Consider the following 25,875-nt stretch of genomic DNA (forward strand, 5'->3'; position numbering starts at 1 on the left):
CAGGTTGACGCTTGCAGGGGTCTGTGATGTGTTTGTTCTTTACCTCAGCTGACTGCCAACTCTGTTTCCAAGAGTCTGGAACAGAGAAGTTCAGTGTAGGCGTAGGGGACCAGATTGGGTGACGAGACGTCAAGCGTTGGACAGGGTGGGCGAAGATATCCGCGTATATTGGCAGGTCCGGTCGAGCGTAGACGTGGGAAATGAACTTAGATGATGCCGCATCCCGATGAATATCTGGCAGGGCAATGTTGCTAAGAACTGGCAGCCATGGAACCGGGGAGGAACAGATGGTTCCAGAAATGATCCTCATGGAGGAATATAATTTGGAATCGACCAAGTGGACATGGGGGCTACGGAACCATCCTGGGGCACAGTATTCTGCAGTGGAATAGCATAATGCCAGAGATGATGATCGTAGTGTGGAAGCGCTCGTGCCCCATGAGGAGCTGGCCAGTCTTGCAATGATGTTATTCCTCGCACCCACCTTTGCTGCAGTTTTTATGAGATGTTCGTGAAATGACAGAGTGCGATCGAGAGTAACGCCAAGATAGACTGGCTGGGCTTCATGCCGGATTCTCGTATCGCCAAGCTGCACATTAAGCTCACGCAAGGCCGAGGCATGGTGTAGATGGAAAACAGATGATACCGTTTTTGCAGTGCTAGGGATTAGTCGCCATTTTTTACAGTAATCAGATATCAGAGACATGTCTTTCGTGAGTGTTTCCTCGAGGATGTTGAACTTGGATGCCTGAGTTGCACAGCAGATGTCATCGGCGTAGATGAACTTCCTTGAAGAAGTTTCTGGGAGGTCATTGATGTAAATATTAAATAGCGTAGGAGCCAGAACAGAGCCCTGGGGGAGGCCACTTGAGACAAGTCTCCATCTGCTAGACTTGTCACCCAGAAGCTCCCGGAATCTTCTGTTTTGGAGAAGAAACGATATAAACGATAATAAAAAAATAAAACAAAATGAAGTCGGGTGGCAGTGCAGCGGGTTAAGCACAGGTGCTCCTGGAGGCTAGTTTTCTCTTCCCTTTTGCTGCCCTTGTTGTTTTATCGTTATTGTGGTTATTATTATTGTTGTCATTGATGATGTTGTTGTTGCATAGGACAGAGAAATGGAGAGAGGAAGGGGAGAGAAAGACACCTGCAGACCTGTTTCACCGCCTGTGAAGCGACGCCCCTGCAGGTGGGGAGCCGGGGGCTCCAACTAGGAGCCTTCTGCGGTTCCATGCGCTTCGCGCCACATGCACCTAACCCACTGCGCTACCGCCCGACCCCCTCCTTCTTCATTTTGGCGATCTATCTAATAAATAATTTTTTAATTTTAAAAAATAAATTAACAAATCATATATATATATATATATATATATATATATATATATATATATATATATATATATATATATATATATATATATGACTCAGGGGCGGCCTGGGAGGTAACGCAGTGGCTAGAGTGCTGGACTTAAAACCCTTAGATCCTGAGTTCCACCCCCGGCATCGCATGTGCCAGAGTGGTGCCCTGGTTCTCTCTCCTTTCTCCTGACCCAGCGGCTCAAGAAGAAGTCAAATGGCAGTGGGTGCCCCCTCCCGGTGGACGCCAGGAATCCTGGGGCGCTGAAGTCCTGGGAAGAGCACCCATGTGGGTGGAGGTGGCGCTGCTGCAAAAGGTGGGGTCACCCTCCCCCCCCCCCCCCCCCCCCCCGTCGCAGTCCCACCCACCCCCAGTCCGCCCACCCCTGGGCATCGCTGCTCCAGGGCCGCAGTGGGGAGCGGTGGAGCGCAAAGTCGCCCTCTGCCGGCGGCCTGCGCGCAGCGGAGCACCGACCCAGGCGGGGCCGACCCACTGCGCAGGCGCCGGGCTACCGTCGCCATGGCAACGCACATCCGTACACACCCAGCGCTCTTCAACCGTTGTGCACCCCGGGGCGCCAGTGCACATCCCACCCGGGTGCGAGCTGCTCCGGCCCTCGTCCCGACATGAGCGACCTGGAGCTGCTGATGCCTGGGGAGGCCGAGGCGCTGGTGCGGGGGCTGCGCTGCTTCCCCCTGCGAGACACGGGCTCCCCTGGGTGAGGCGGCTGCACCCACGATCCCAAAGAAGATTGGGTGGGGGTGGGGGTGGGGTTGGCAGAGGCTTTAAGGGTGCGGGCCTGCCATGGGGGCTGCTGACAGTGCGGAAGGACCCCGAGCCGGGGCGGGGGGGGTAAAGCTTTCCTAGAGGGAGCTGTGACGCTGAGCTGCAGCTGGCTTCTGAGGGGCCCCAGTGCAGCAGGAACAGCCAGGCGCCCACACTCACCGCTCTGCGCAGGTGGAACCAGCAGCATGAGAGCCTGGAGAAGCTGAACATGCAGGCCATCCTCGACGCCACGGCCAGCCAGGGAGAGCCCATCCAGGAGCTGCTGGTCACGCACGGGAAGGTGCACAGGAAGGGCTCCTGCCTCCCCACCCGCGCCCACCTCCGCACTCTGCCCCCTCAGGAGCACCCTGGGTGCCGCCTCCCCCTCGGGCTGCTACACCTGTCTTCCTCAAAGGAGTGTGATCACACTGGAGTTTGCATCCCTCCTGCCGACAGGCCCTTGGCACTCCAGGCCAGGTTCTGGGCAAAGGATATAGTCGGTGATCTTACACGCCGACTTGGATAGTGTGCAGCTTTGCCATGGGTGCAGAACCAGGTGCCAGCCCAACCTCCGCCGCACTGGAGGGAGCTCAGTGCTTTTTTTATTATTTTTTTTATTTTTTAACCAGAGCCATCAACCTCTGGCTACTGGCTCCTGGAAAACTAGGGTTTGAACCTCAGCCTCTGGAGCCTCAGGCATGAAGGCTTTTCTGTAGATCCACTATACTATGTAAGCAGCCTGCTGGTATCTCTCTCTCTCTCCCTATCTCTGTAAAAACAATTATATGTATATATATATATAACAGTCCAGGCATTAGGGGAAGACTGCCCAAGTTCTGAACAAGACCTTAACATCATAGAGGAGTGAGGTCACCACTTAAGTAGGTAGGATTGAGGCTTTGCCAAGGAAGGAGGCATTGGAGAAAGAGGAGAGGGTGGGGTAGATAGCATAAAAGTTATGCAAACAGACTCTGATGCCTGAGGCTCCATAGTCCTGGGTTCAGTCCCCTGTACCACCATAAACCAGAGCTTAGGGAGTCGGGCAGTAGCACAGCAGGTTAAGCGCATGTGGTGCAAAGCACAAGGACCAGTGTAAGGATCCAGGTTCAGGCCCCCGGCTCCCCACCTGCAGGGGAGTCGCTTCACAGGCGGTGAAGCAGGTCTGCAGGTGTCTTTCTCTCCCTCTCTCTGTCTTCCCTTCCTCTCTCCATTTCTCTCTGTCCTATCCAACAACAATGACATCATCAACAACAACAATAATAACTACAAAAATAATTTAAAAAAACAAGGGCAACAAAAAGGAATAAATAAATATTAAAAAAAAAAAACACAGAGCTGAGCAGTGCTCTGGTTAAAAAAAAAAAAAAAGAGGATAGGAAAAGCAGGGACTAGCCTAGCTAGAATAAGAGCACAGAGCTGTTACCACTCCCTGCCCTGAGGCAGCATTTGACAAATGTCCAGTACAGGGGAAGAGTAAAATATCTGGGTGGGACCTGGTGGTGGTGCACCAGGTTGAATATACATGTTACGATGCACAAGGACCTGGGTTTGAACCCCCAGTCCCCACTACAGGGAGAAAGCTTTGCAAGTGGTGAAGCAGTGCTGCAGATGTCTCTGTCTCCTTTTCTTTTTTTTATTTTATTTATTTTTATTTTTTATTGGGGAATTAATGTTTTACATTCAACAGGAAGTACAATAGTTTGTACATGTATAATATTCCCCAGTTTCCCATATAACAATACAACCCCCACTAGGTCCTCTGAATCCTTCTTGGACCTGTATTCTCCCCACCCACCCACCCACCCCAGAGTCTTTTACTTTGGTGCAATACACCAATTCCAGTTCAGGTTCGACTTGTGTTTTCTTTCTGATCGTGTTTTTCAACTTCTGCCTGAGAGTGAGATCATCCCATACTCATCCTTCTGTTTCTGACTTATTTCACTCAACATGATTTTTTCAAGGTCCATCCAAGATCGGCTGAAAACGGTGAAGTCACCATTTTTTATAGCTGAGTAGTATTCCATTGTGTATATAGACCACAACTTGCTCAGCCACTCATCTGTTGTTGGACACCTGGGTTGCTTCCAGGTTTTGGCTATTACAAATTGTGCTGACAAGAACATATGTGTACACAGATCTTTTTGGATGGATGTGTTGGGTTCTTTAGGATATATTCCCAGGAAAGGAATTACAGGATCATAGGGTAGGTCTATTTCTAGCCTTCTGAGAGTTCTCCAGACTGTTCTCCACAGAGGTTGGACCAATTTAAATTCCCACCAGCAGTGTAGGGTTCCTTTGAGCCCACACCCTCTCCAGTATTTGCTGCTGTTACCTTTTCTGATGTATGACATTCTCACAGGAGTGAAGTGATATCTTATTGTTGTCTTTATTTGCATTTCTCTGACAATTGGAGACTTGGAGCATTTTTTCATGTGTTTCTCGGCCTTTTGGATCTCTTCTGTGGTGAATATTCTGTCCAAGTCCTCCTCCCATTTTTGGATGGGGTTATTTGTTTTCTTGTTGTTGAGTTTGGTGAGCTCTTTATATATGTTGGCTATTAAACTCTTATCTGATGTATGGCATGTAAAGATCTTCTCCCATTCTGTGAGGGGTCTCTTGGTTTGGGTAGTGGTTTCTTTTGCTGTGAAGAAGCTTTTTAATTTGATGTAGTCCCATAGGTTTATACTTGCCTTAGTCTTCCTTGTAATTGGATTCGTTTCATTGAGGATGTCTTTAAAGTTTATGCGGAAAAGAGTTCTGCCAATATTTTCTTCTAAGTATCTGATAGTTTGTGGTCTAACATCCAAGTCCTTGATCCACATGGAATTTACTTTTGTATTTGGTGAAATACAGTGGTTCAGTTTCATTCTTCTGCATGTTTCAACCCATTGTTTCCAACACCATTTGTTGAAGAGACTCTGCTTTCCCCATGTAATAGTCTGAGCCCCTTTGTCAAAGATTAGATGTCTGTAGGTGTGGGGGCTCACTTCTGGGCTCTCAATTCTATTCCACTGGTCAGTGTGTCTATTCATGTTCCAGTACCAAGCAGTTTTGATGACAACGGCCCTATAATACAATTTGAGATCTGGGAGTGTGATGCCTCCGGTTCTGTTCTTTCTTCTCAAGATTGTTTTGGCAATTCTAGGTCTTTTCTGGTTCCAGATAAACATTTGTAGCATTTGTTCTATTCTCCTAAAAAATGTGCTTGGGATCTTGATGGGGATAGCATTAAATTTGTAGATGGCTCTGGGTAGTATATTCATTTTGATGATGTTAATTCTTCCTATCCATAAACATGGAATATCTTTCCACTTCTTTGTGTCTTTTTAAATTTCCTTGGGTAGTGACTCATAATTTTCAGTATACAAGTCTTTCACTTCTTTGGTTAGGTTTACTCCTAGATATTTGATTGTTTTTGTTGCTACAGTAAAAGGAATTGATTTCTGGATTTCAATTTCTTCTAGCTTAGTGTTTGCATAGAGGAATGCCACTGACTTTTGAATGTTAATTTTGTAGCCTGACACCTTACTGTATTTCCTGATGATTTCAAAAAGCTTCTTGCTGGATTCCTTAGGTTTTTCTGTGTATACTATCATGTCATCTGCAAATAGGGAGACTTTGACTTCTTCTCTTCCAATCTGTATCCCTTGAATTCCTTGCTCCTGCCTGACTGCTATGGCAAGAACTTCCAACACTATGTTGAATAGTAATGGTGATAGTGGGCATCCCTGTCTAGTACCTGATCTGAGTGGAAATGCTTCCAGTTTTTCACCATTGAGTATGATGTTGGCTGTAGGTTTGCTATATAAAGACTCCACTATCTTCAGGAATTTTCCATCTATTCCCATTTTTTGTAGTGTTTTGATCATAAAGGGATGTTGGATTTTGTCAAAGGCTTTCTCTGCATCTATTGATATGATCATGTGGTTTTTGGTCTTGCTTTTGTTGATGTGGTGGATCACATTGATTGATTTACGTATATTAAACCAACCTTGCATGCCTGGGATAAACCCCACTTGGTCATGATGAACAATCTTTTTAATATACTGCTGTATCCGGTTGGCTAGAATTTTGTTCAGTATTTTCACATCTATGTTCATCAGAGATATTGGTCTGTAGTTTTCTTTTTTGGTTGTGTCCCTGTCTGTTTTTGGTATCAGAGTGATGTTAGCTTCATAGAAGCTGGCAGGGAGTATTCCAGTGTCTTCAATCTTCTGGAAAACTTTTAAAAGTAGAGGTATTAGTTCTTCTTTGAAGGTTTTGTAGAATTCATTTGTAAAACCATCTGGTCCAGAACTTTTATTTTTGGGGAGGTTTTTGATAACTGTTTCAATTTCATTGGCTGTGATGGGCCTGTTCATATTATCCACTTCCTCTTTACTTAGTTTTAGAAGTTGGTAGGTATCTAGGAAATCATCCATTTCTTCCAGGTTTTCTAGCTTGGTGGCATATAGTTATTCATAGTAGCCTCACATGATATGTTGAATTTCTGCGGTGTCTGTTGTGATATCTCCTCTTTCATTTACTATCCGATTTATTTGGGTCTTCTCCCTTTTTTGTTTTGTGAGTCTGGCTAAAGGTTTGTCAATTTTGTTTACTCTTTCAAAGAACCAACATTTACTTTCATTTATCTTTTGTATGGTTTTCTTATTTTCAATGTTATTGATTTCTGCCCTAACTTTAGTGATTTCTGTCCTTCTGGTTGCTTTAGGGTTCCTTTGTTGTTCTTCTTCTAGGTCTTTAAGATGTGCAATCAGGCTGTTTATTTGTGCATTTTCTTGTTTCCTAATGTGTGCTTGTATAGCTATGAACTTCCCTCTCAGTACTGCCTTAGCTGTGTCCCAAATATTTTGATAGCTTGTGTCCTCATTTTCATTGAAGTCTTGAAACATTATGATTTCTTCCTTGATTTCCTCTTTGACCCAGAGGTTGTTAAGAAGTGTACTGTTGAGCTTCCACATTTTGGGACTATTACTAATCTTTTGTTGATTGTTAAGTGTTAGTTTAATTCCACTGTGGTCTGAGAAGATGCTTGGGATGATTTCAATGCTCTTGAATTGGCTGATGCTGTCTTTGTGGCCTAACATATGGTCTATCCTAACATAGGGTCTATGAGAATGACCCATGTGGATTTGAGTAAAATGTGTATTCCAGTTTCTTGGGATGAATGACTCTGAAAATGTCCAATAGTTCTAGTTTATCTATCTCTTCATTTAGCTCCCTTATGTCTTTATTGATTTTCTGCCTGGATGATCTGTCAAGTTGAGAGAGTGGGGTATTGAAGTCCCCTACTATGATTGTGTTGCTGTTAATATTTTGCTGTAGCTCTTTCAGTAGAAGTTTGATGTATTTAGATGGCTTCTCATTGGGTGCATAGATGTTAATAATTGTTAAGTCCTCTTGATTGACTGATCCTCTGAGCATTAAGTAGTGTCCATTCCTATCTTTTTTAATCTTATCTATTTTAAAGTCTATCGTGTCAGATATGAGAATAGCTGTTCCTGCCCTTTTTTGTGGGCCATTGGCTTGTATGATAGTTTTCCATCCTTTCACTTTAAGTCTGTGTTTGTCTTGTTGAGTTAGGTGGGTTTCCTGTAGACAACATATTGTTGGATTGTATTTTCTGATCCATCTTCCTACTCTGTGTCTTTTAATAGGTGAATTCAGGCCATTGACATTTATTGATATCAAAGATTGAAGATATTTTAACACCATTCTTAAAGAGTTTTAGAGTGTTCTGATATATGTCCTATTTATGATGGTCTGACTGTTTATAGAAGACCTTTCAGAACTTCTTTCAGGGCAGGCTTGTTGATAGTTGATTCCTTCAACTGTTGCTTGTCTGAGAAAGTTTTGATGCCTCCATCTAGTCTGAATGATAGTCTAGCAGGATATAGTATTCTTGGCTGAAAGCCTTTCTCATTGAGCACTTGATAGATATCTTGCCATTCTCTTCTGGCCTGTAGTGTTTGTGTGGAGAAGTCTGCTGCTAATCTTATGGGTTTTCCTCTGTAGGTGACTCTTTGTTTTTCTCTTGCAGCCTTCAGGATCCTTTCTTTATCCTTATTCCTTTCCATTCTAAATATGATGTGTCTTGGTGTCTTTAAGTCTGGGTTCATTCTGTTTGGGACCCTCTGGGCTTCTTGAATCTTTATGTCTTTGATGTTGTCTAGACTAGAGAAGTTTTCAGTTATTATGGCCTGGAAAATGCTTTCTTCCTCTCCTTCTCTTTCTTCCTGCGGTATGCCAATAATGCGTATATTGTTTCTTTTGAAGTCATCCCATAGGACTCTGTTGTTGTTCTCAGCATCTCTTAATCTCTTTTTGAGATCTCTTACTTCTTTTTTAGTTGTCTCTAATTCGTCCTAGATCTTGCTAATTCTGTCTTCAGCCTCATTGATTCTATTCTCTCTCCCCTCTACTGTTTTCTGGAGTTCATCTATTTTGTTTCCCTGTTCTGATACTGTTTTAGCTTGTTCAGCTAGTTGTGTTCTTAGCTCAGCTATTTCAGCTTTCAGCTCTCTAATAACCTTGAGATAGTTAGTGTTTTCTTCCAGAGTCTCATTTGTTGTTCCTGTATTTCTGATTACAATTCTTTCAAACTCTTTACTAACTCCTGTGATTATTTCCTTAGCTAATGTTTGGATGTTGACCTTGTTATTTTGTGCTTCACCCTTTGGGGGGCTTTTAGCTGGACTGTTGTCCTGGTTAGTTTCTCCAATATTTCTTCTTGTTGGTTTACCCATTTTATATATTATGTTATGAGTTCCCTCTCTTAGTACTTTTCAAATTACTGATCACTATTTCCTGGATTGACTTGTGTCAATCCAGTAAGGTAATTAAAGCTGTCTCCTTTTCTTATTTTATTTTATTTATTTTGCCAGAGCACTGCTCAGCTCTGGCTTATGGTGGTGCGGGGGATTGAACCTGAGATTTTGGAGCCTCAGGCATGGGAGTCTCTTTGCATAACCACTATGCTATCTGCCCTGCCTCTGTCTCCTTTTCTATCTCCCCCTTCCTTCTCGGTTTCTGACTGTCTCTGTCCAATAAATGAAGTTTTTTTTTTTTTTAAAAAAATCATTAAAAATATATTTAAAAAAAAGAAAAGTGAAGTTCCTTGTTAGGGCGGGGCAGGAATACAGCACTATGAAGAGCTCTGAGAAGAAGGCAAGTGCTGGAGATGGGAGGAGGGAGCAGGGGTTCAGCCACAGGGAAGCAAGGCAGCCTGGGAATGAGGCCAAGTCCTTGGAGTGTGGCAGATGGGAAGCCTGGGAATGTTGGAGTTGGAGGCAGCTGGAAGTGACGGTGTGCAGTGCCGGAAAGGATCTGTGTGGCACAGGAGATTCTAGGGACTCTGGAAGTTCTGAGCAGAGCTATGCTGAGCCAGGGGCAAGACTGCCAGGCCGAGGCTGGCCCCCTTATGGCTGTCCTTGCCCCTTCCCCTGAAAGGTCCCCACCTTGGTGGAGGAACTGGTTTCAGTGGAGATGTGGAAGCAGAAAGTGTTCCCTGTGCTGTGCCGGCTGGAGGACTTCAAGCCCCAGAACACCTTCCCCATCTACATGGTGGTAGGCTGGGCTCCTGGACTGCCCCTTCAGTGGGTCCTGGGCTAGGGTGGATAGCTGGCATCCCCTGCCCCTCTGCAGCACCCCCAGGCCCAGTCCTGCTCATTATCTGACAGTTACACCATGAGGCCTCCATCATCAACCTCCTAGAAACCGTGTTCTTCCACAAGGTGAGGCACCTGCCCTGCAGAGCCCGGCAGGAAAGGGGGTTGTGACTCTTGTGTGTGTGTGTGTGTGGGGGGCCATCCAAGACAGGAAGGGTTGCTCTCCTTCTGTTCCCCAGGAGGTGTGTGAGTCAGCTGAAGAAACAGTCTTGGACCTGGTGGACTACTGCCACCGCAAGCTGACTCTGTTGGTGGCCCGGAATGGCCATGGGTCCCCTGATGTGGAGAAGGAGTCGCACTACAGCAACCCCATGCAGGTGGGCTGAGGTCCCCCGGGTCAGCAGTGGGCAGGCTATAGCTTCAGGAGGCCTGAGCCCCGTGTGGCTCCCCCAGGAGCTGCAGAAGCAGGCGGAGATGATGGAATTTGAAATCACACTGAAGGCCCTCTCGGTGCTGCGCTACATCACAGACTGTGTGGATAGGTGGGCAGCCCTGCAGGGCTGGTTCCTGGGGGTCGGGAGACTGGGAGCCTGGCTCTGCAGTCTCTGCTCACCCCTCTCCAACCCCACCCCTAGCCTTGCCCTGAGCACCTTGAGCCGCATGCTCAGCACCCACAACCTACCTTGCCTCCTGGTGGAACTGCTGGAGCACAGTCCCTGGCGCCGGCGGGAAGGAGGTAGGGTTCTGTTCTCTGCCCAAGCCCCCTTCACTGCTTCCAGGACTTCCTGAGGATGGCTGGGGCTAGACTTACTTTTTTGTTTGTTTGTTTTGGTCATCTCTGGGGGCTCCACTAAACTAATTTTTTCAGATAAAAAGAAAGAGATGTGGAGTCGGGCGGTAGCGCAGCGGGTTAAGCACAGGTGGCATGAAGCGCAAGGATGGGCGTAAGGATCCCAGTTCGAGCCCCCGGCTCCCCACCTGCAGGGGGGTCGTTTCACAAGCGGTGAAACAGGTCTGCAGGTGTCTATCTTTCTCTCCCCCTCTCTGTCTTCCCTTCCCCTCTCAGTTTCTCTCTGTCCTATCCCACAATGACAACAATAATAGTAACAACAACACCTATAAACAACAAGAGCAACAAAAGGGGAAAGATACTATAGCCCTGAGGTTTTTTCCAGTATGATGGAGGCTAGGCTCAAAGCCAGATTGTGTGTACGGTAAGCAGACAAACACTGACCCTGAGCCCACAGAAGGTATTAGAATGGTTCTCTCAACATGGGCCTAGACCTGGGTTTTGTAGCAAGCAAGGTCTATGTGGCCACTCTCAAGAATTCACTCTGCTCTGGAGTGAGCAGCAACCTAGCCTGGGCAAGCCCTGTGCCCAGACAGCCATCAACTGATGTTCCTAGCTCACTCAGAGAGAAGGCATCCCAGTGTGTGTGTCCTCTTCCTAGGCAAGCTGCAGCAATTTGAGGGTGGCCGTTGGCAGACAGTGGCCCCCTCAGAGCAGCAAAAGCTGAGCAAGTTGGACGGACAGGTGTGGATCGCCCTGTACAACCTGCTGCTCAGCCCGGAGGCCCAGGCCCGCTACTGCCTCACAAGCTTTGCCAAGGGACAGCTCCTCAAGGTGGGGACTCCAGTCCAAGCACCCCAGCCCCACCCAGTCCTCTTTCCAGACTGGGGGCCTCAGGGACGCGTGCTCTGCAGGCAGCCTCAGTCTAGCCCAGCCAACCTCTCTAGCCAGCACTGCCCCACAGTGACCTCCTCTCCCGCACACCCTGCAGCTCCGGGCTTTCCTCACAGACACACTGCTTGACCAGCTGCCCAACCTAGCAGACCTGCAGGCTTTCCTAGCCCACCTGGCCCTGGCTGAAACCCAGACCCCTAAGAAGGACCTTGTGTTGGAACAGGTACTAGGCACTAGGAAGTTAGTTACTGGAGGTCACTGTCTACTTTGCCAGCTTTTCCCTACCACTTTCTCTCCCCCCCCACACACACACATATCCAGATCCCAGAAATCTGGCAACGGTTGGAGCAAGAGAACAAAGGAAAGTGGAGAGCTATTGCCAAACACCAACTGCGGCACATGTTCAGCCCCTCAGAGCAGGACCTGCGGCTGCAGGCACGCAGGTGAGGCGGCTGATGCAGCACAAGGAGTTGGTGTGTGTGTGTGGGGGGGGGGGAGGTGCTGGAAGCTTGGGCGTGGGGAGGGGCACCCCTGTGGTGCCCCCTTCCAGCCTCAGCCAGGCCCTCCTGGCCCTCGACCCCTCTCCCAGGTGGGCTGAGACCTACAGGCTGGACGTGCTCGAAGCAGTGGCCCCCGAGCGCCCCCACTGCGCCTACTGCAGCGCAGAGGCCTCCAAGCGCTGCTCGCGATGCCAGAACGAGTGGTACTGCTGCAGGTGAGGGGGCCCTCGGACCCGGAGCCCTGAGCCCCACTACATGCCCACAAGCACTGCAGGCCTCACTGCCCACCTACCTACAGGGAATGCCAAGTCAAGCACTGGGAGAAGCATGGGAAGGTGTGTGCCAGGGCAGCCCAGGATGGCAGAGCCAAGTGAAGAAAGACTGAAGCTGCGGAGAGCGCGCCGGCGAGAAACCCTGCCAGCCAGCCTGTGCCCGGGAACCTGTGACAGGGCTCGGTGCAGCTCCCCAGGTGGTGAGCACCTTGCGGGGAGCTGCTGCGGCCCCATCCCATCTCCCGGGTGCCGGTGCCCCACCCGGGGCCGAGCTGGGGCGGGGGTGAGGCCCGGATGTGGGGACCCTCTTCCTCTAACACAGTAAAGCGGGCCTCCAGAAGCGCGCTTGTCTCCTTGGGGCCTTTGCGGTCGTCGACGACGACAACGTCGCTGTCGTTAAGGGAGGGGAGTTACTCTCAGGATGGAGGGAGGGGGGAGGAAGGGAGGGCGGAGATTCGGAGTGAGCGCACCCCACCCCGCCCCGGCTGCCCCACTTTGCCCGCGGGCCAGCTTCGCCGGACGTCCAGCTTCCTCTGCGCGCCCCCCCCCCGCTCGCTCCCGACGCCCTGCCCGCATCCCGCCCGCACCGGTGCCCGCCCCACAGCCCCGCCCCGCGGCACCCGCTCGCCCGCGCCCAGCGCGGACCATGTCCGCCGAGCCTGAGCTCATTGAGCTGCGGGAACTCGCCCCCGCGCGGCGCCCGGGCCTGGGCCGCACTCGGCTGGAGCGCACCAACGCGCTGCGCATCCCGCCGGGCCCCGCGCGCAACCACGCGCAGCAGCGGGGACGCGGCCACCGCTTCCAGCCCGCGGGGCCCGCCACACACACGTGGTGCGACCTCTGCGGAGACTTCATCTGGGGCGTCGTGCGCAAGGGCCTGCAGTGCGCGCGTGAGTAGAGGACAAGGGGGTAGGCGAGGACCGTGCCCGGGTTGTCACCTTTGCCCCGGTTCAGGCAGAGGTCTTAGATCTTTACTGCGGCCCACCTGTTTCTGGGGCTCATCTGGGCAGGTTTGCCTGTGGGTGACAAGGTGGTGGTTTCAACATTCATGTTCAAAGTGCCTTGGTCTTTCTTGAGAACGCTTTTGTGTCTGCTATAGTCTGCCATATCCACAGTCTGCCCCTTCCCTAAGATCCCCCACCATGTTCTCCAGAATCCCTGGGAAGGGCTAGAGAAAAGTTAGAAGTTTGAGTGCAGACCCTGCAAGCAGGAATTTTGTTGCGTCTTTAATTCTAGGCGCTTGAGACACACCTGCACTGGCCCTTCTACCCTCATAATCACCACCAAGCTCTAACAGGATGCTCTCCACTGGCTGTCCACCAGCATGAACCGCTTGGGATGCTTTTAAGTTGTTTTTTTTTTTTTTTTTTTGGCCTCCAGGGTTATTGCTGGGGCTCGGTGCCTGCACCACAAATCCACTGCTTCTGGGGGCCACTTTTTCCCTTTTGTTGCCTTTGTTGTTTATCGTTGTTGTTGTGATTGTTGTTGGATAGGACAGAGAGAAATCGAGAGAGGGAAAGAAAAAGATAGACACCTGCAGACCTACTTTACCGCTTGTGAAGTGACCCACCTGCAGGTGGGGGTGGGTAGGAAAGGGATCTTTAAGCCAGTCCTTGGGATTTGCACCATGTACACTTCTCCCTCAGACCCGTTGAATCAATCACAGAGAGTGTATTAGTGTATCTTAAAGACAGATGATTCTAGTGCACAGAGTTGAGAATTACTGCTTTGGCCCATTTTGGAACTTAATATACTGTCCTGGGCCTGTGTGTGCACAGACACCTTTTCATCCAATAGAGGAACCTGTCCTGACTCAACCTGAAGGGTATAGGGCTCACGGCAGACACCAAAGGATGAATAACCACTGAGACACTGCAATATTTCCAAGAAGACACCAAGTAGCTATGGTGATGAAAAACAACAATTTGCATACCAGAAGCAGAGACGTAAGAGCAGTCCAAGGATGAGGTTTTTTTTTCTTTTTTAATATTACCTTTATTTATTGGATAGAGACAGCCAGAAATTGAGAGGGAAGGGAAGCAGAGAGACAGAGACACCTGCAGCCCTGCTTCACCACTTACAGAGTTTCCCCCTGCAGGTGGGGGCCAGCGAGCTCAAACCTGGGTCCTTGTGCACTGTGGCTATGTACTCAGACCAGGTTTGCCACCACCCATCCCTGGGTTTTTGTTTTGTGTTATCTCAGAAACTAGGAAAATCATCATCTGTGCTGAGATGAGAAGCCCTGGGGAGTGTAGGAGTGACACGGGGAAAAATTAGTTAATTTTAGCTATGTTGACTTAAAAGTATTAGACAGTGCTCGCTTCGGCAGCACATATACTAAAATTGGAACGATACAGAGAAGATTAGCATGGCCCCTGCGCAAGGATGACACGCAAATTCGTGAAGCGTTCCATATATAAAAAAAAAAAAAGTATTAGACACCCAAGTAAAGATACACATGTAATCCGAAATGGGAAGTCAGTGAAGGAAGCCTTGGATCTGGGACCAGTGAGGGTACACAGATCAGAACGGTCTGTGATTAGAGTTAAATACCACTGAAACAATCCCAGCGAGGGAGATGAAGCAGAACCAGCAAGGAAACTGCAGGAGGAAAGCTGGAGGGTGTGGGCGCTCCGGAACAAATGAGAGCAAGCCTGAGAGCGCAGTGCTGAGTTTAGGATTTGGCTGGTGCAGGCTGCAGACATCCTAATCCAGTTTCCTGAAGGGAGGGCAATCCTCACTGGAGTAAAGAATGAAGGTGAGGAATTTGTGTGTGTGGTTATGCAAACAGACTCCTATGCCTGAGGCTCCAAAGTTGCAAGTTCAGCCCCCCACATCCTTCAGCCACACAGCGCTCGGGGTTTAAAAAAGTGTGTGGGGGGAGTCAGGCGGTAGCGCAGCGGGTTAAGCGCAGGTGGTGCGAAGCTCAAGGACCGGCATAAGGATCCCGGTTCGAACCCCGGCTCCCCACCTGCAGGGGCGTCGCTCCACAGGCGGTGAAGCAGGTCTGTAGGTGTCTGTCTTTCTCTTCCCCTCCTCTCTCCATTTCTCTCTGTCCTATCCAACAAGGACGACATCAATAACTACAACAATAAATAACAAGGGCAGGGGTCGGGCGCTAGCGCAGCAGGTTAGGCGCACGTGGCACGAAGCGCAAGGACCGGCCTAAGAAACCCGGTTCGAGCCCCCGGCTCCCCACCTGCAAGGGAGAATCTTCACAGGCGGTGAAGCAGGTCTGCAGGTGTCTGTCTTTCTCTCCCCCTCTCTGTCTTCCCCTCCTCTCTCCATTTCTCTCTGTCCTATCCAACAACGAACGACATCAACTACAACAATAATAACCACAAGGCTACAACAAAAGGTGGAAAAAAAGGGGAATAAATAAATATTAAAAATAATAATAAAGTGTGTGTAGATTAGATAATTAGTGCTGATAAATTTCGGTGGTGGGGGGAAGTAGTAGTGATCGATAACAACTAGAGGAAGACGGGCGTCAAAACCTTTTGGGTTTTGCCCTTCAAGCCAATGTCAGGAGGGCAGTTCCAGGACCGGTAGTACCTGTGCGCGCGCGCGCGTCAGTCTTTGTGTCTGTCTGTCTGTCTGTCTGTCTGTCTGTGTGGTGTCAAGAGGTAGGTGGGCGCTAGAGAGCCACCTGCTTGAAGGAGCCTGGGTGGCTAATCGCCCAAGGCCTGGCCGCCGGTTTGTAGGGCTAAGGGCGCTAACATGACGGCCTGCTGTGGCGATCAGGGCCTCAGACACGGAGACTGTGCAGCCCCCGCCTCACGGCCAGGCCTCCCCGCAGACTGCAGGTTCACCTGCCACTACCGCTGCCGCGCGCTCGTGAGCCTGGACTGCTGCGGGCCCCGGGACCTGGGCTGGGAGCCGGCGCTGGAGCGGGACACGAACGTGGTGAGCGCGGGGCTGCGGTGGGGGGGAGATGGCCTGGCCGGAGGGCGCCTGCACGTCACGCTGCGCCACGTTACAACGCGCCGACGGAGCTCGCTGGCCGCAAGGCGGACCCGGTCCCGTTCGCGGACCCGGACGGGGTGCAGGAGGCGCGCGCTCTCTGCGCGCCGTTCCCGCCGGAACCGTGAGGCTCGGCGCATGCGCAGCTCCCGCGCCTCCCCACAGCCGCATCCGGTTTCGCGGCCACGCTGGTGCACATGCGCACACGCCCCGCGGTGGTCCGAGGGCCTGCGGGGCGGGGCGGGGCGGGAGGGGACCGAGCTGCTTGCTCGATGAGGTCACTCCCGGAGGCGCGATGAACGCGGCTCCGCCCCCGACACGTCCTCCCCTGGGAGTTTAGACGCAGACGCGGGCTGTCCGCGTCCCGTCTCGGCGCTAACGGTTGCCGCGTGGACGCCAGCGCCGACGCACGCGCACGCGCTCGCGGACACGCGCACGCGCTCGCGGACACGCGCGCACACGCTGCAGGGGCGGCGGCGGCGGCGGGCGCCCGATCGGGTCCCGGGGAGCTGGCTCGGCGGGCGGCGCGGGCATGGGCGAGGCGGACGCGGGGACGCCTTCCTTCGAGATGACGTGGAGCAGCACGACGAGCAGCGGCTACTGCAGCCAGGAGGACTCGGACTCGGAGCTCGAGCAGTACTTCACCGCGCGCACCTCCCTCGCGCGCAAGCCGCGCCGGGACCAGGTGGGGCCTCGGGGGGCGGGCGGCGGGCACCCAGCTCCTCCCGCCGCCGGGACCGACGCTGCGGCCGGCTGGGCGGGGCAGGCGGCTCCGGGGCCCCGGGGCCCCGCCCGCGACTCGGGGCCACCGTCGTCGGGACCGGGCGGAGGCGGAGGGCGGGGTCCTTGCCGGGAATGGACGCTGGTGCGGGAGAGAAAGACGGGGCCGGCCGGATGCCCACGGCCGCTCCTGTCCGGGGGGACAGCCGGGGCTGAGCAGGGCCAGCACTTCAGCTCAGACTCGGAAAGACCCGGCTAGTAACCCGGGGCTGTGAAGCAGGGTCCTGGGAGAGCAGCGCGAGAGCGAGCGCAAGGACGCGGGTTCAAGCCCCTGCGCCCCCTGCGCCCCCTGCGCCCCCCACCTGCAGGGGGAGAGCTTGACAGCCAGAGCTGCAGGTGTCTCACCGTTCCCTTTCGATTTCCCGATCCGATAAATACAGAAATGGTGGGTCTGCGATTACCCCGTAGGTGTCCCCGTCGTCGGAGGCCTCTGTGCTGTGTGTCTTGTAGGGTACTGCCAGCCTCAGACCATTGTCCCGGGCCAGGTACCTGCCCAGGCCGGGGTGTCAGGAAAGTAGACGACCGTGACATTCAGGAGCCTTTGGATGGCTCGGAATTCCCTACAAGAGCCAAGAAAAGGGAATTTTTTAAAAATCTTTATTTATTTGATAGAGACAGCCAGAATTTGAGAAGAGAGAGGAAACAGGGAGAAAGAGAGAGAGAGACACCTGTATCCTGCTTCACCACTTGTGAAGCTTTCCCCCTGCAGGTGGGGACCAGGGGCTTGAACCCGGGTCCTTGCGCACCCTAACATGTGCACTTAATCAGGCGCGCTACTGCCTGGCCCCAAGAAAAGGGATTTTTATGGGTGACTTTGAAATGAAAAAATTGTGCCATAAAAGCTCGTTCTAGAGTTTGAATGCAAAGTCCCAGTGTGGCTCCCTGGAAATGTCCGTGTCATTCAGACTAGAACCATTTTCCATTATGGAAAGATGAGAAAACCACAAGCACTAACCCTCTGAGAAAAAGAAGTTGGGGGAGCGGGTGGTGGAGCACCTGGTTGAGCGCACATGTTACAATGCACAAGGACCCGGGTTCGAGCGCCTGGTCCCCACCTGCAGAAGGAAAGCTTTGCAAATGGTGAAGCAGAACTGCAGGTGTCTCTCTTTCTCTCTCCCTCTTTACCTCCCCTGCCCTCGCGATTTTCTGTCTCCAACCAATAAATAAAGATAATTTTTAAAAATTAAAGAAAAAAAGAAGTTGGGAGTTCCAAGTTGTATATACGGTAAAGTTATTGGGGCTGGGGGTAGACAGCATAATGCTTACCTAGAGACTCATGCCTGAGGCTCCCAAATCCTAGATTCAGCCCCCTGCACCACCACAAGCCAGAGCTGAGCAGTGCTCTGGTAAAGTAAAGCAAATACATTAATTATTGGTTGGTTACTGTGGGTAGCAGCAGAGTGGAGGTGGGCTACCCTGGGCAGGAAAAGGGAAGTCCCACCACTCTACTGTGTATCCCTGTAAGATGGCTGTTGGGTCTAGTGCAGGAAGCATTAGAAACAACTACCTTTTTATTATTATTATTACTATCTTTGATTACTTATTGGTGAGAGAGCCGAAGAATCCTGACCACTAGACCACCAGGGAGCTTTGTTTACTTATTAGATAGAGACAGCCAGAAATTAAGGGAGATAAAAGGGAGAGGGGCAGAGAGACACCTGCAGCACTGCTTCACCACTTGTGAAGCAGGTGGGGACTGGGGGCTTGAACCCGGGTCCTTGTGCACTGTAACATGTGTGCTCAGCCAGGTGCGCCACCACCCAACCCCTAGACACAACTTCTTTCTCTGAAGCCTGGCAAGACATTGTAGTGTCTCAGGTCCATGCCCCATGTTGGATGGGTGAAGAAACTGAAAGAGGTTTCCCTGGAGAAGGGCAAGGCCGGGAGCTGAGGTCCTGCGTCTGCCCAGTGCTCCAGGACAGCCGGAGAAGAGCAGGGAGGGAGCAAGTCCCGGCTGTCACAAGGAGCAGGGATAAGCTCTTGCCTTGGCGCGCCTGCCCGTGGGGCATCCCCCCTGTCCTGAGACCTCTTCTTGAGCCTGTGCTGATAGACCTACCCTCTGTTCCCAGCTCTCACCCCCACACTTTCAACCCCCTCCCCAAGAACCCCGATTTTGCAGGGTTTGCACCAGTTGTCCTCACTGTCCTTAGTGTTTCCTGTTGTCCCGAACAAGGTTCTTACAAGAGTTTTGCACTTCTCTGTGTTCTCCACCCAGGGATCTTTGGGAGCTTGGGGAAACAAATGATTTCACTTCCCACCTCTCCCTCTATTTCCTGTGGGGCCCCAATCTCAGTCCTTAACTGCAAGTCCTCACTGACTTCTGAACTGCTCGCAGCAGCTTATATACGTGGCGGGCAGCAGACTGCTAAGACCTCGCTCCTCGCGTTCACCCCTCGCATTCAGGGAGCGTACCGCTTAGGGGAAATCTGCGACTATTTTGGGCTCAGACCTTAACACAAGTTTATTCTGTGGGAGACCTTCTGGTAGGACCTCTCCTGTACAAGACATTGGTCAGTGGTGATCTCAGCTGTGACACTCCCCTTCCAGTTAGCGCCTAGCTTACATCAACAGGAAGTGAGGCTGATGCACTGGGGTCAGGGAGTTTGGTGGGGGGGGGGGGGGAATTAACTTGGAGCCCTGACTTTGCTGGTCTGTTCTCCACCCTTCTGGCAGAAATCCAGTCTCGGAGGGAGCAGAGGAAGGACTTATGGTGGAGCTGAAATCTGTGGACTGGAGCTGGGAAGGTGACCCAGTGGTAGAGCCTGTGTCTCATATATGTCCTTCCATGCATGAGACTCTGGTTTGATCCATACATAGAATAATGATAACAAAGTCCTTGGGTGGTCCAGGAGGTGGCGCAGTGAAGCCCTGGACTCTCAAGCATGAGGTCCTGAGTTCGATCCCCGGCAGCACATGTGCTGGAGTAATGTCTGATTCTTTCTCTCTCCTCCTATCTTTCTCATTAATAAATAAATAAAATCTTAGGGGAAAAAAAAGGCCTTGGGCTGGGGCCAAGTAGTGGTGCGCCTGGTTAAGTGCACACATTACAGTACATGAGGACCCAGGTTCAAGCCCCTGGTCCCCACATGCAGGGAGAAAGCTTCATGAGTGGTGAAGCAGGGCTGCAGGTGTCTCTCTGTCTCTCCCTCTCTACTTTCCCCCTCCCCTATAAATTTCTCTCTGTCTATCCAATAATAAATATAAATAAATAAAAATATTACAAAGAAGTAAGGTCTTTGGGCCAAACTATCTTATCAGAGAAAAGGTGCAGAAGTTTACTTTCTTTACCCTTTTGGGACATATTCTAGCAAGAAACTGCCTGTGTACCTTTGGCAGGATGGAGTCTGGCCTGGAACTTCTTTTTGTGCAACTTGCGCCCAAGTTTAATGCTGTCACCGTGACATGCAAGGCTGGTCCTGAGTCCCTCACCAGGGCGGACTCACATAGCAAAGGCTGCCCTTCTCTTCCTGCTCCCTCGTGGCTGGGCAACTGGTGTACGCTAGTGCCTGGATTCCCGCCTTGCAATAAGATCATGGCCCTTTGCTGAGGAAGAGTGGTGAGAGGTCTTCCCCAAGACACACCTTGACTTCCAGCCACACTACTGGGGTCTTTTGTCTGGTTGAGAAGGTTTATAATAAGCCAGAATCTTCCAGTCCCACTGGTCTTGTGCCTTCTGTTGCTTTAATTTTTAAAAAACTGTGTTTATTTATTTATTTTCCCTTTTGTTGCTCTTGTTTTTTTATTGTTGTTATAGTTGTTATTGATGCCGTCGTTGTTGGATAGGACAGAGAGAAATGGAGAGAGGAGGGGAAGACAGACACCTGCAGACCTGCTTCACCACCTGTGAGGCGACTCCCCTGTAGGTGGGGAGCCAGGGGCTTGAACTGGGATCCTTCTACCGGTCCTTGCACTTTGCACCACCTGCACTTAACCCGCTGCGCTACCGCCCGACTCCCCTGTTGCTTTAATTTTAAGGTATCCTGAGACCACACGGTGCTGGCAAGGTTCCAGGCAGGCAGCAAAACCCCGTGATGCCTTCCCTGCCTCCCTCCACCTACCACAAGCTGAATAGCAGCGATAGATTTTCATCAGGCCTGGAGCTTGGCCGTCAAAGGCTGCCAAGAGGTCGTTTTTCAGAGCAGTCCATTCAGGCTCACTTCCCAGCCTGTGTGTGACATGCATTGCAGGGGACAGACTCCTTAAGGCCCTGACGTCCATGCTGACCATCTTTCAGGATGAACCCGTGCAGTGGGAGACACCTGACCTTTCTCAGGCTGAGATTGAACAGAAGATCAAGGAGTACAATGGGCAGATCAACAGCAACCTCTTCATGAGCCTGGTGAGTCCACAGTCCGGGGAGGGCTGTGGGGAGATACAGGAACCCAACTGTGTGTCCCTGACACTCTTGCTTGCTTTTTTGTTTTCTTAGTTTTAGTATTATTTATTTATTTATTATTGGATAGAGACAGAAATTGAGAAGGGAGGGAGAGACAGGGAAAGAGAAAGAGAGACACCTGCAGACCTGCTTCACCACTCATGAAGGTGGGGACCGGGGCTTGAACCCAGGTCCTTGTGCCCTGTAATGTGTGTGCTTAACCAGGTGCGCCACCACCTGGCCCCTGTCCCTAACATTCCTGGGCAGGCCGAAGCGATGTCTTCCTGCCTGAGTGTCAGTGCAGGAGCAGTACACTAGCTCTTCCATCTGGAACTTGGCCGCAGTTGAGTTTCTCTTTCTTCAGAACAAGGACGGCTCCTACACAGGCTTCATCAAGGTCCAGCTGAAGCTGGTGCGCCCCGTCTCAGTGCCCTCCAGCAAGAAGCCACCCACCTTGCAGGATGCCCGCCGAGGTTCAGGTTCAGGGCGGGGCTCGGCCGTGAGGCGCCGCACCTCCTTCTACTTGCCCAAAGATGCCGTCAAGCACCTGCACGTGTTGTCGCGCACGCGGGCGCGCGAGGTCATTGAGGCTCTTCTGCGCAAGTTTATGGTGGCGGATGACCCCCGCAAGTTTGCACTCTTTGAACGGGCTGAGCGCCATGGCCAAGGTGGGTTTCCTTATATGTGCACGCACCTGCGAGTGCAGGGGCTGAGGGGGCTGGCCCTGGCTCTCCTCAAATGCCCCTCCCCTGCTTGGCCCTCAGTGTACCTCCGGAAGCTGTCTGATGATGACCACCCCCTGCAGCTGCGGCTCATTGCTGGGCCCAGTGAGAAGGCCTTAAGCTTTGTCCTGAAGGAGAATGACTCTGGGGAAGTGAACGTGAGTACACAGTCCTCCTTAGTTTCTTGGTGGTCACTGAACAGGACTGAGGATGGGGACATAGCTCACTTGGATAGTGTGCTGCTTTGCCACGTGCACGGCCCAGGTTCAAGCCTGGCCGCCACTGAATTAGCGCTACAGTCTATTCTCTCTGTCTCGGAAGAAAGAAAGGAGACTTAGTGGAGGAATAGGACCGGGAAACAAGCACTACAAAGCCTCATAGAATTGTGAGAGTCAGGGCCGCACGGTGTGCATATGTTGAGTTCACACATTGCAGTGCACACGGTGTGCATATGTTGAGTGCACACATTACTATGCACACGGTGTGCATATGTTGAGTGCACACATTGCATATGTTGAGTGCACACATTGCATATGTTGAGTTCACACATTGCATATGTTGAGTTCACACATTGCATTTGTTGAGTTCACACATTGCATTTGTTGAGTTCACATATTGCATATGTTGAGTGCACACATTGCATATGTTGAGCGCACACATTGCATATGTTGAGCGTACACATTGCATATGTTGAGTTCACACATTACTGTGCACAAGGACCTGGGTTCAAGTTCCTGGTCCCCACCTGCAGGGGGGAAGCTTCATGAGTAATGAAGCAGGGCTGCAGGTGTCTCTCTCTCCCTATTCTTCCTCTCCTCTCAGTTTTTCTCTGCCTTATTTAAAAGGATTCAATGAGTCTTGAAGCTAAAGTGAAAATTTGTAGGCCGCTCCTGCCAAGGGAGGGCTTGTCCTAGTCTTAAGAGGAGCATGTTGGTGCTTTATCCTTTCTTAGAAAAACCCTTGAGGAGATGCAGGAGTGTCCGATGGCATGGCAATCCCAGGGAAAGCAAAGCCATGAAACTAGAAGAGCTCAGAGCAGCACGGAGGATCCCTCCCGGGTGTTAGGATTTTATATTTTAATTATTATTCACTAATGAGAGGAGAGAACCAGAGCTTTGCTCTGACACACGCAATGCCAGGGCTTGAACTCAGGACCTCATGCTCAAGAGTCCAACACTTTATCCAGTGCACTACCTCTGAGGTCATTTTGAGGACATTTTATTGCCAGTTTCCTGATCCCAGGGGACTGGTCTTGATGCCAGAATTGGGAATATATTTTTTAAAGTATGGATGTAACTTGACATGGAAAACTGGGGAACACCAGGTGTGGTTTACTGTCCAAGAAGCAATTGGCATATACCTGGTGGGACCTGTTTTCTGTCTGGGCTGTTAGGTATCCCAGCACAGATTATTCAGGTGAGAACCAGACAGGAAAACCCCATCCTAGAAGTCTGACCACAGTCCTCTAGTCTTCCTGGGCAGGGCCTGCTGATGTGGCTATGTCTGCTGCAGCCTGTATCTCTCTCTCCCCACCTGCAGTGGGATGCCTTCAGCTTGCCTGAACTACACAATTTCCTGCGCATTCTACAGCGGGAGGAGGAGGAACACCTTCGACAAATCCTGCAGAAGTATTCTTATTGCCGCCAGAAGATCCAAGAGGCCCTGCGCGCCTGTCCCCTGGGATGACCTGTTGTCCCCCCTGCGTGGAAGGAGAGTAGGCAGCGCCAAAGGCGTGCCGCGTGAGTGTGACAGGGCCCGTGCGGCTGGAGAGTGAGTGTGCGTGGAGGCCCTCTCTGGGGGAGGAGCCGGAGAACAGTGAAGGAGTTGGGCGCCTGTGTCCACCGGTGGGTGTAGCAGAGCAGGGCTTCTGTCCTTCATGTGCTGGACCATAGTGGGCCAGGGCTGCCCTGGGAGGCTGCTCCAGCAAGCAGGCTAGAACACACAGACTACCCTTCCTTTGTGTCTGCAACACATTGGATTATGTTTGCTGGGATGATGGCCCTCAACTGTGGGGAGAGATTGTATGGTTTGTGTCTGTCAGAGCCAAGGGTGGGTGCTTATGCAAGCATCAGGCAGAATTCAGGTTTCCTCTCAGTGCCGTCTGACTCCTTCCACCCTGGGGTCAGGGCATGCTTGTTCACTGTGCAGCAACAGTGCCTCAGTGCCTCCAAGGAGGCTGTCCCTGGTCCAGGGTTTGCCTGAGTGCGGGCGCTGGCCCAGGTCTGTGCCTTGCTTGCCGTTTCAGAACCAGGATATTTCCCTCAAGTATTCTGATAAAGTGTGAATGTATGTAATAGGGCCTCTGCTGAACGCCTCCTGTGGGGTAAGGGGTGGGGGTAACAGTCATCATCAGGGCCGAGAAAACTGGCTGAATAAAGACTAAGAATTCTCCTGCCTTTGGACTCTTTATATGGGCCCTCAGCTTCAGTTGCCTCTCATGCCAATGACTGCCATGGGAAGTGGCCAGAGTCACGGCCTGCTCTGAGGTTACCATGCTTCCTACCAGCTTAGGAAGTATGGGGGGTATGGTTGTGTATTTGGTCACTCGACTCAGTTCATGGTGAGGACAAGCGTAGCAGCTGCAGGATGCTGAGAGATGTCCACTTAGTGAAACATCCTGTATTTTACCATGTGTAAGGCCCCGGGTTTGAGGCCTAGCCCACTCACAGCTCCTGGGTTCACCTCGTGGATGGCATTTCTCTCTCACTAAGCAAAACAAGAAAAATTGGGCACAAGAGTCTCCTCAGCAGTACTGTGCCTGTGCAGGGCCCTGAGTTCACTCTCCAGCACAGCGTATGAATATCAGCTGCATCTAGAGCTTAGAAAAACACCATCCCTCCAAAACAGACGTGGACATAGGCCCCAAATCATGACAGGATACAGCGGACACCTCACCATGCGTGAAGCCCTGGGCTTGATCCCTCGTACCACGTGCAAGGCAAGCACCACTGATAACACCAACAGAGCTCCATGGAAGGTGTCTCTCTAAAGATATTTTTTCCTTAATTGGGCCAGGAAGGCTGTTAAGTAGTATCCTATAAACATGAAGCACTTGACTTATTCCCTAAAAATAAAAGTATTTTAAACTAGGGTTGAGAGGAGTCAGCTGGTTTCACGCCTGGTAGAGTGCACATACTATAACGCACAAGGACACAGCTTCAACCCCCAGTCTCCACCTGCAGGCGGGAAGCTTCACGAGTGGTGAAGTGGTGCTGCAGGTGTCTCAGTCCCTCCTTCCCTACTGATTTCTCTCTGCCTGTCTCTATCCAGTAAATTAAGATATTTTAGAAAACGGAACATTTGGGCCAGGTGGTAGTACACCTGATGAGCACACACGCTACAGTGTGCAGGGACCCAGTTCAGGCCCCTCATCCCACGCACCTTCAAGGAGAAGGCTTTGAGAGTGGTGAAGCAGTACTGCAGCTCTCTCTCTCCCTCTCTCTCTCCCTCTCTCTTTCTCTTTTTAAATTAATTATTTTTACCAGCTCAGCTCTGGCTTATGTTGGTGTGGGGAATTGAACCTGGGACTTTGAAGCCTCAGGCACAGATCTCTTTGCAAAGCCATTTTGCTATCTACCCCCATCCTTTCCTTCTCTGTTGCCTCTTTCCCTCTCAATTTCTAGCTATATCCAATAAATACAGATTTTTTTAAATGAAACATTCTTTAAAAAATAAATTTGGCCAAGAAGGATGACAGAGGACCTAGTGGGGGTTGTATTGTTATATGGGAAACTGGGGAATGTTATGCATGTACAAACTATTGTATTTACTGTTGAATGTAAAACATTAATTCCCCAATAAAGAAATAAAAAATAAAAAAAATAATAAATAGGGAGTCGGGCGGTAGCCC

General features: G+C 51.0%; 2 protein-coding genes and 1 non-coding gene across 5 annotated transcripts; all 3 read left to right on the top strand.

Moving 5' to 3' along the window:
* Positions 1–1,925: 1,925 nt before the first annotated feature.
* ZMYND10 (zinc finger MYND-type containing 10) lies at positions 1,926–12,525 on the top strand. Of its 2 annotated transcripts, none has more exons than XM_016190067.2 (12): positions 1,926–2,028; positions 2,315–2,423; positions 9,572–9,688; positions 9,802–9,855; positions 9,969–10,106; positions 10,183–10,271; positions 10,365–10,465; positions 11,181–11,353; positions 11,511–11,636; positions 11,735–11,856; positions 12,003–12,128; positions 12,212–12,525. In XM_016190067.2, exons 2-12 carry the CDS (start codon positions 2,352–2,354, stop codon positions 12,285–12,287), a joined length of 1,194 nt encoding a protein of 397 aa, XP_016045553.2. In that variant the 5' UTR covers positions 1,926–2,028; positions 2,315–2,351; the 3' UTR covers positions 12,288–12,525. The 2 variants fall into 2 exon arrangements, with proteins under 2 accessions (XP_016045553.2, XP_060060599.1); XM_060204616.1 differs by having other exon boundaries at positions 1,932–2,075.
* A 291-nt stretch (positions 12,526–12,816) lies between these two features.
* On the top strand, positions 12,817–24,420 carry RASSF1 (Ras association domain family member 1). 2 transcript variants are annotated; one of them, XM_060204618.1, is made up of 7 exons: positions 12,817–13,075; positions 15,985–16,091; positions 17,253–17,264; positions 21,163–21,267; positions 21,668–21,971; positions 22,068–22,183; positions 23,565–24,420. In XM_060204618.1, exons 1-7 carry the CDS (start codon positions 12,832–12,834, stop codon positions 23,709–23,711), a joined length of 1,035 nt encoding a protein of 344 aa, XP_060060601.1. In that variant the 5' UTR covers positions 12,817–12,831; the 3' UTR covers positions 23,712–24,420. The 2 variants fall into 2 exon arrangements, with proteins under 2 accessions (XP_060060601.1, XP_060060600.1); XM_060204617.1 differs by lacking the exons at positions 12,817–13,075; positions 15,985–16,091; positions 17,253–17,264 and adding an exon at positions 16,608–16,833.
* LOC132542210 (U6 spliceosomal RNA) lies at positions 14,499–14,605 on the top strand. The gene has a single exon (XR_009553316.1). It is a non-coding gene; the product is annotated as a U6 spliceosomal RNA (small nuclear RNA).
* Positions 24,421–25,875: the final 1,455 nt, after the last annotated feature.

This window comes from Erinaceus europaeus, chromosome 12, assembly GCF_950295315.1.
Source record: "Erinaceus europaeus chromosome 12, mEriEur2.1, whole genome shotgun sequence".
In the NCBI taxonomy this organism is placed as follows: Eukaryota; Metazoa; Chordata; class Mammalia; order Eulipotyphla; family Erinaceidae; genus Erinaceus; species Erinaceus europaeus.

Bases quoted from the DNA above. Each gene is read 5' to 3' on its own strand.
- ZMYND10 (XM_060204616.1), top strand. From the start codon at position 1,984: ATGAGCGACCTGGAGCTGCTGATGCCTGGGGAGGCCGAGGCGCTGGTG. The intron at 2,076-2,314 runs GTGAGGCGGCTG...CGCTCTGCGCAG, and splicing joins CGAGACACGGGCTCCCCTGG to GTGGAACCAGCAGCATGAGA. The intron at 11,857-12,002 runs GTGAGGCGGCTG...CCCCTCTCCCAG, and splicing joins CTGCGGCTGCAGGCACGCAG to GTGGGCTGAGACCTACAGGC.
- RASSF1 (XM_060204618.1), top strand. From the start codon at position 12,832: ATGTCCGCCGAGCCTGAGCTCATTGAGCTGCGGGAACTCGCCCCCGCG. The intron at 21,268-21,667 runs GTGAGTCCACAG...CTCTTTCTTCAG, and splicing joins GCAACCTCTTCATGAGCCTG to AACAAGGACGGCTCCTACAC. The intron at 22,184-23,564 runs GTGAGTACACAG...CCCCACCTGCAG, and splicing joins ATGACTCTGGGGAAGTGAAC to TGGGATGCCTTCAGCTTGCC.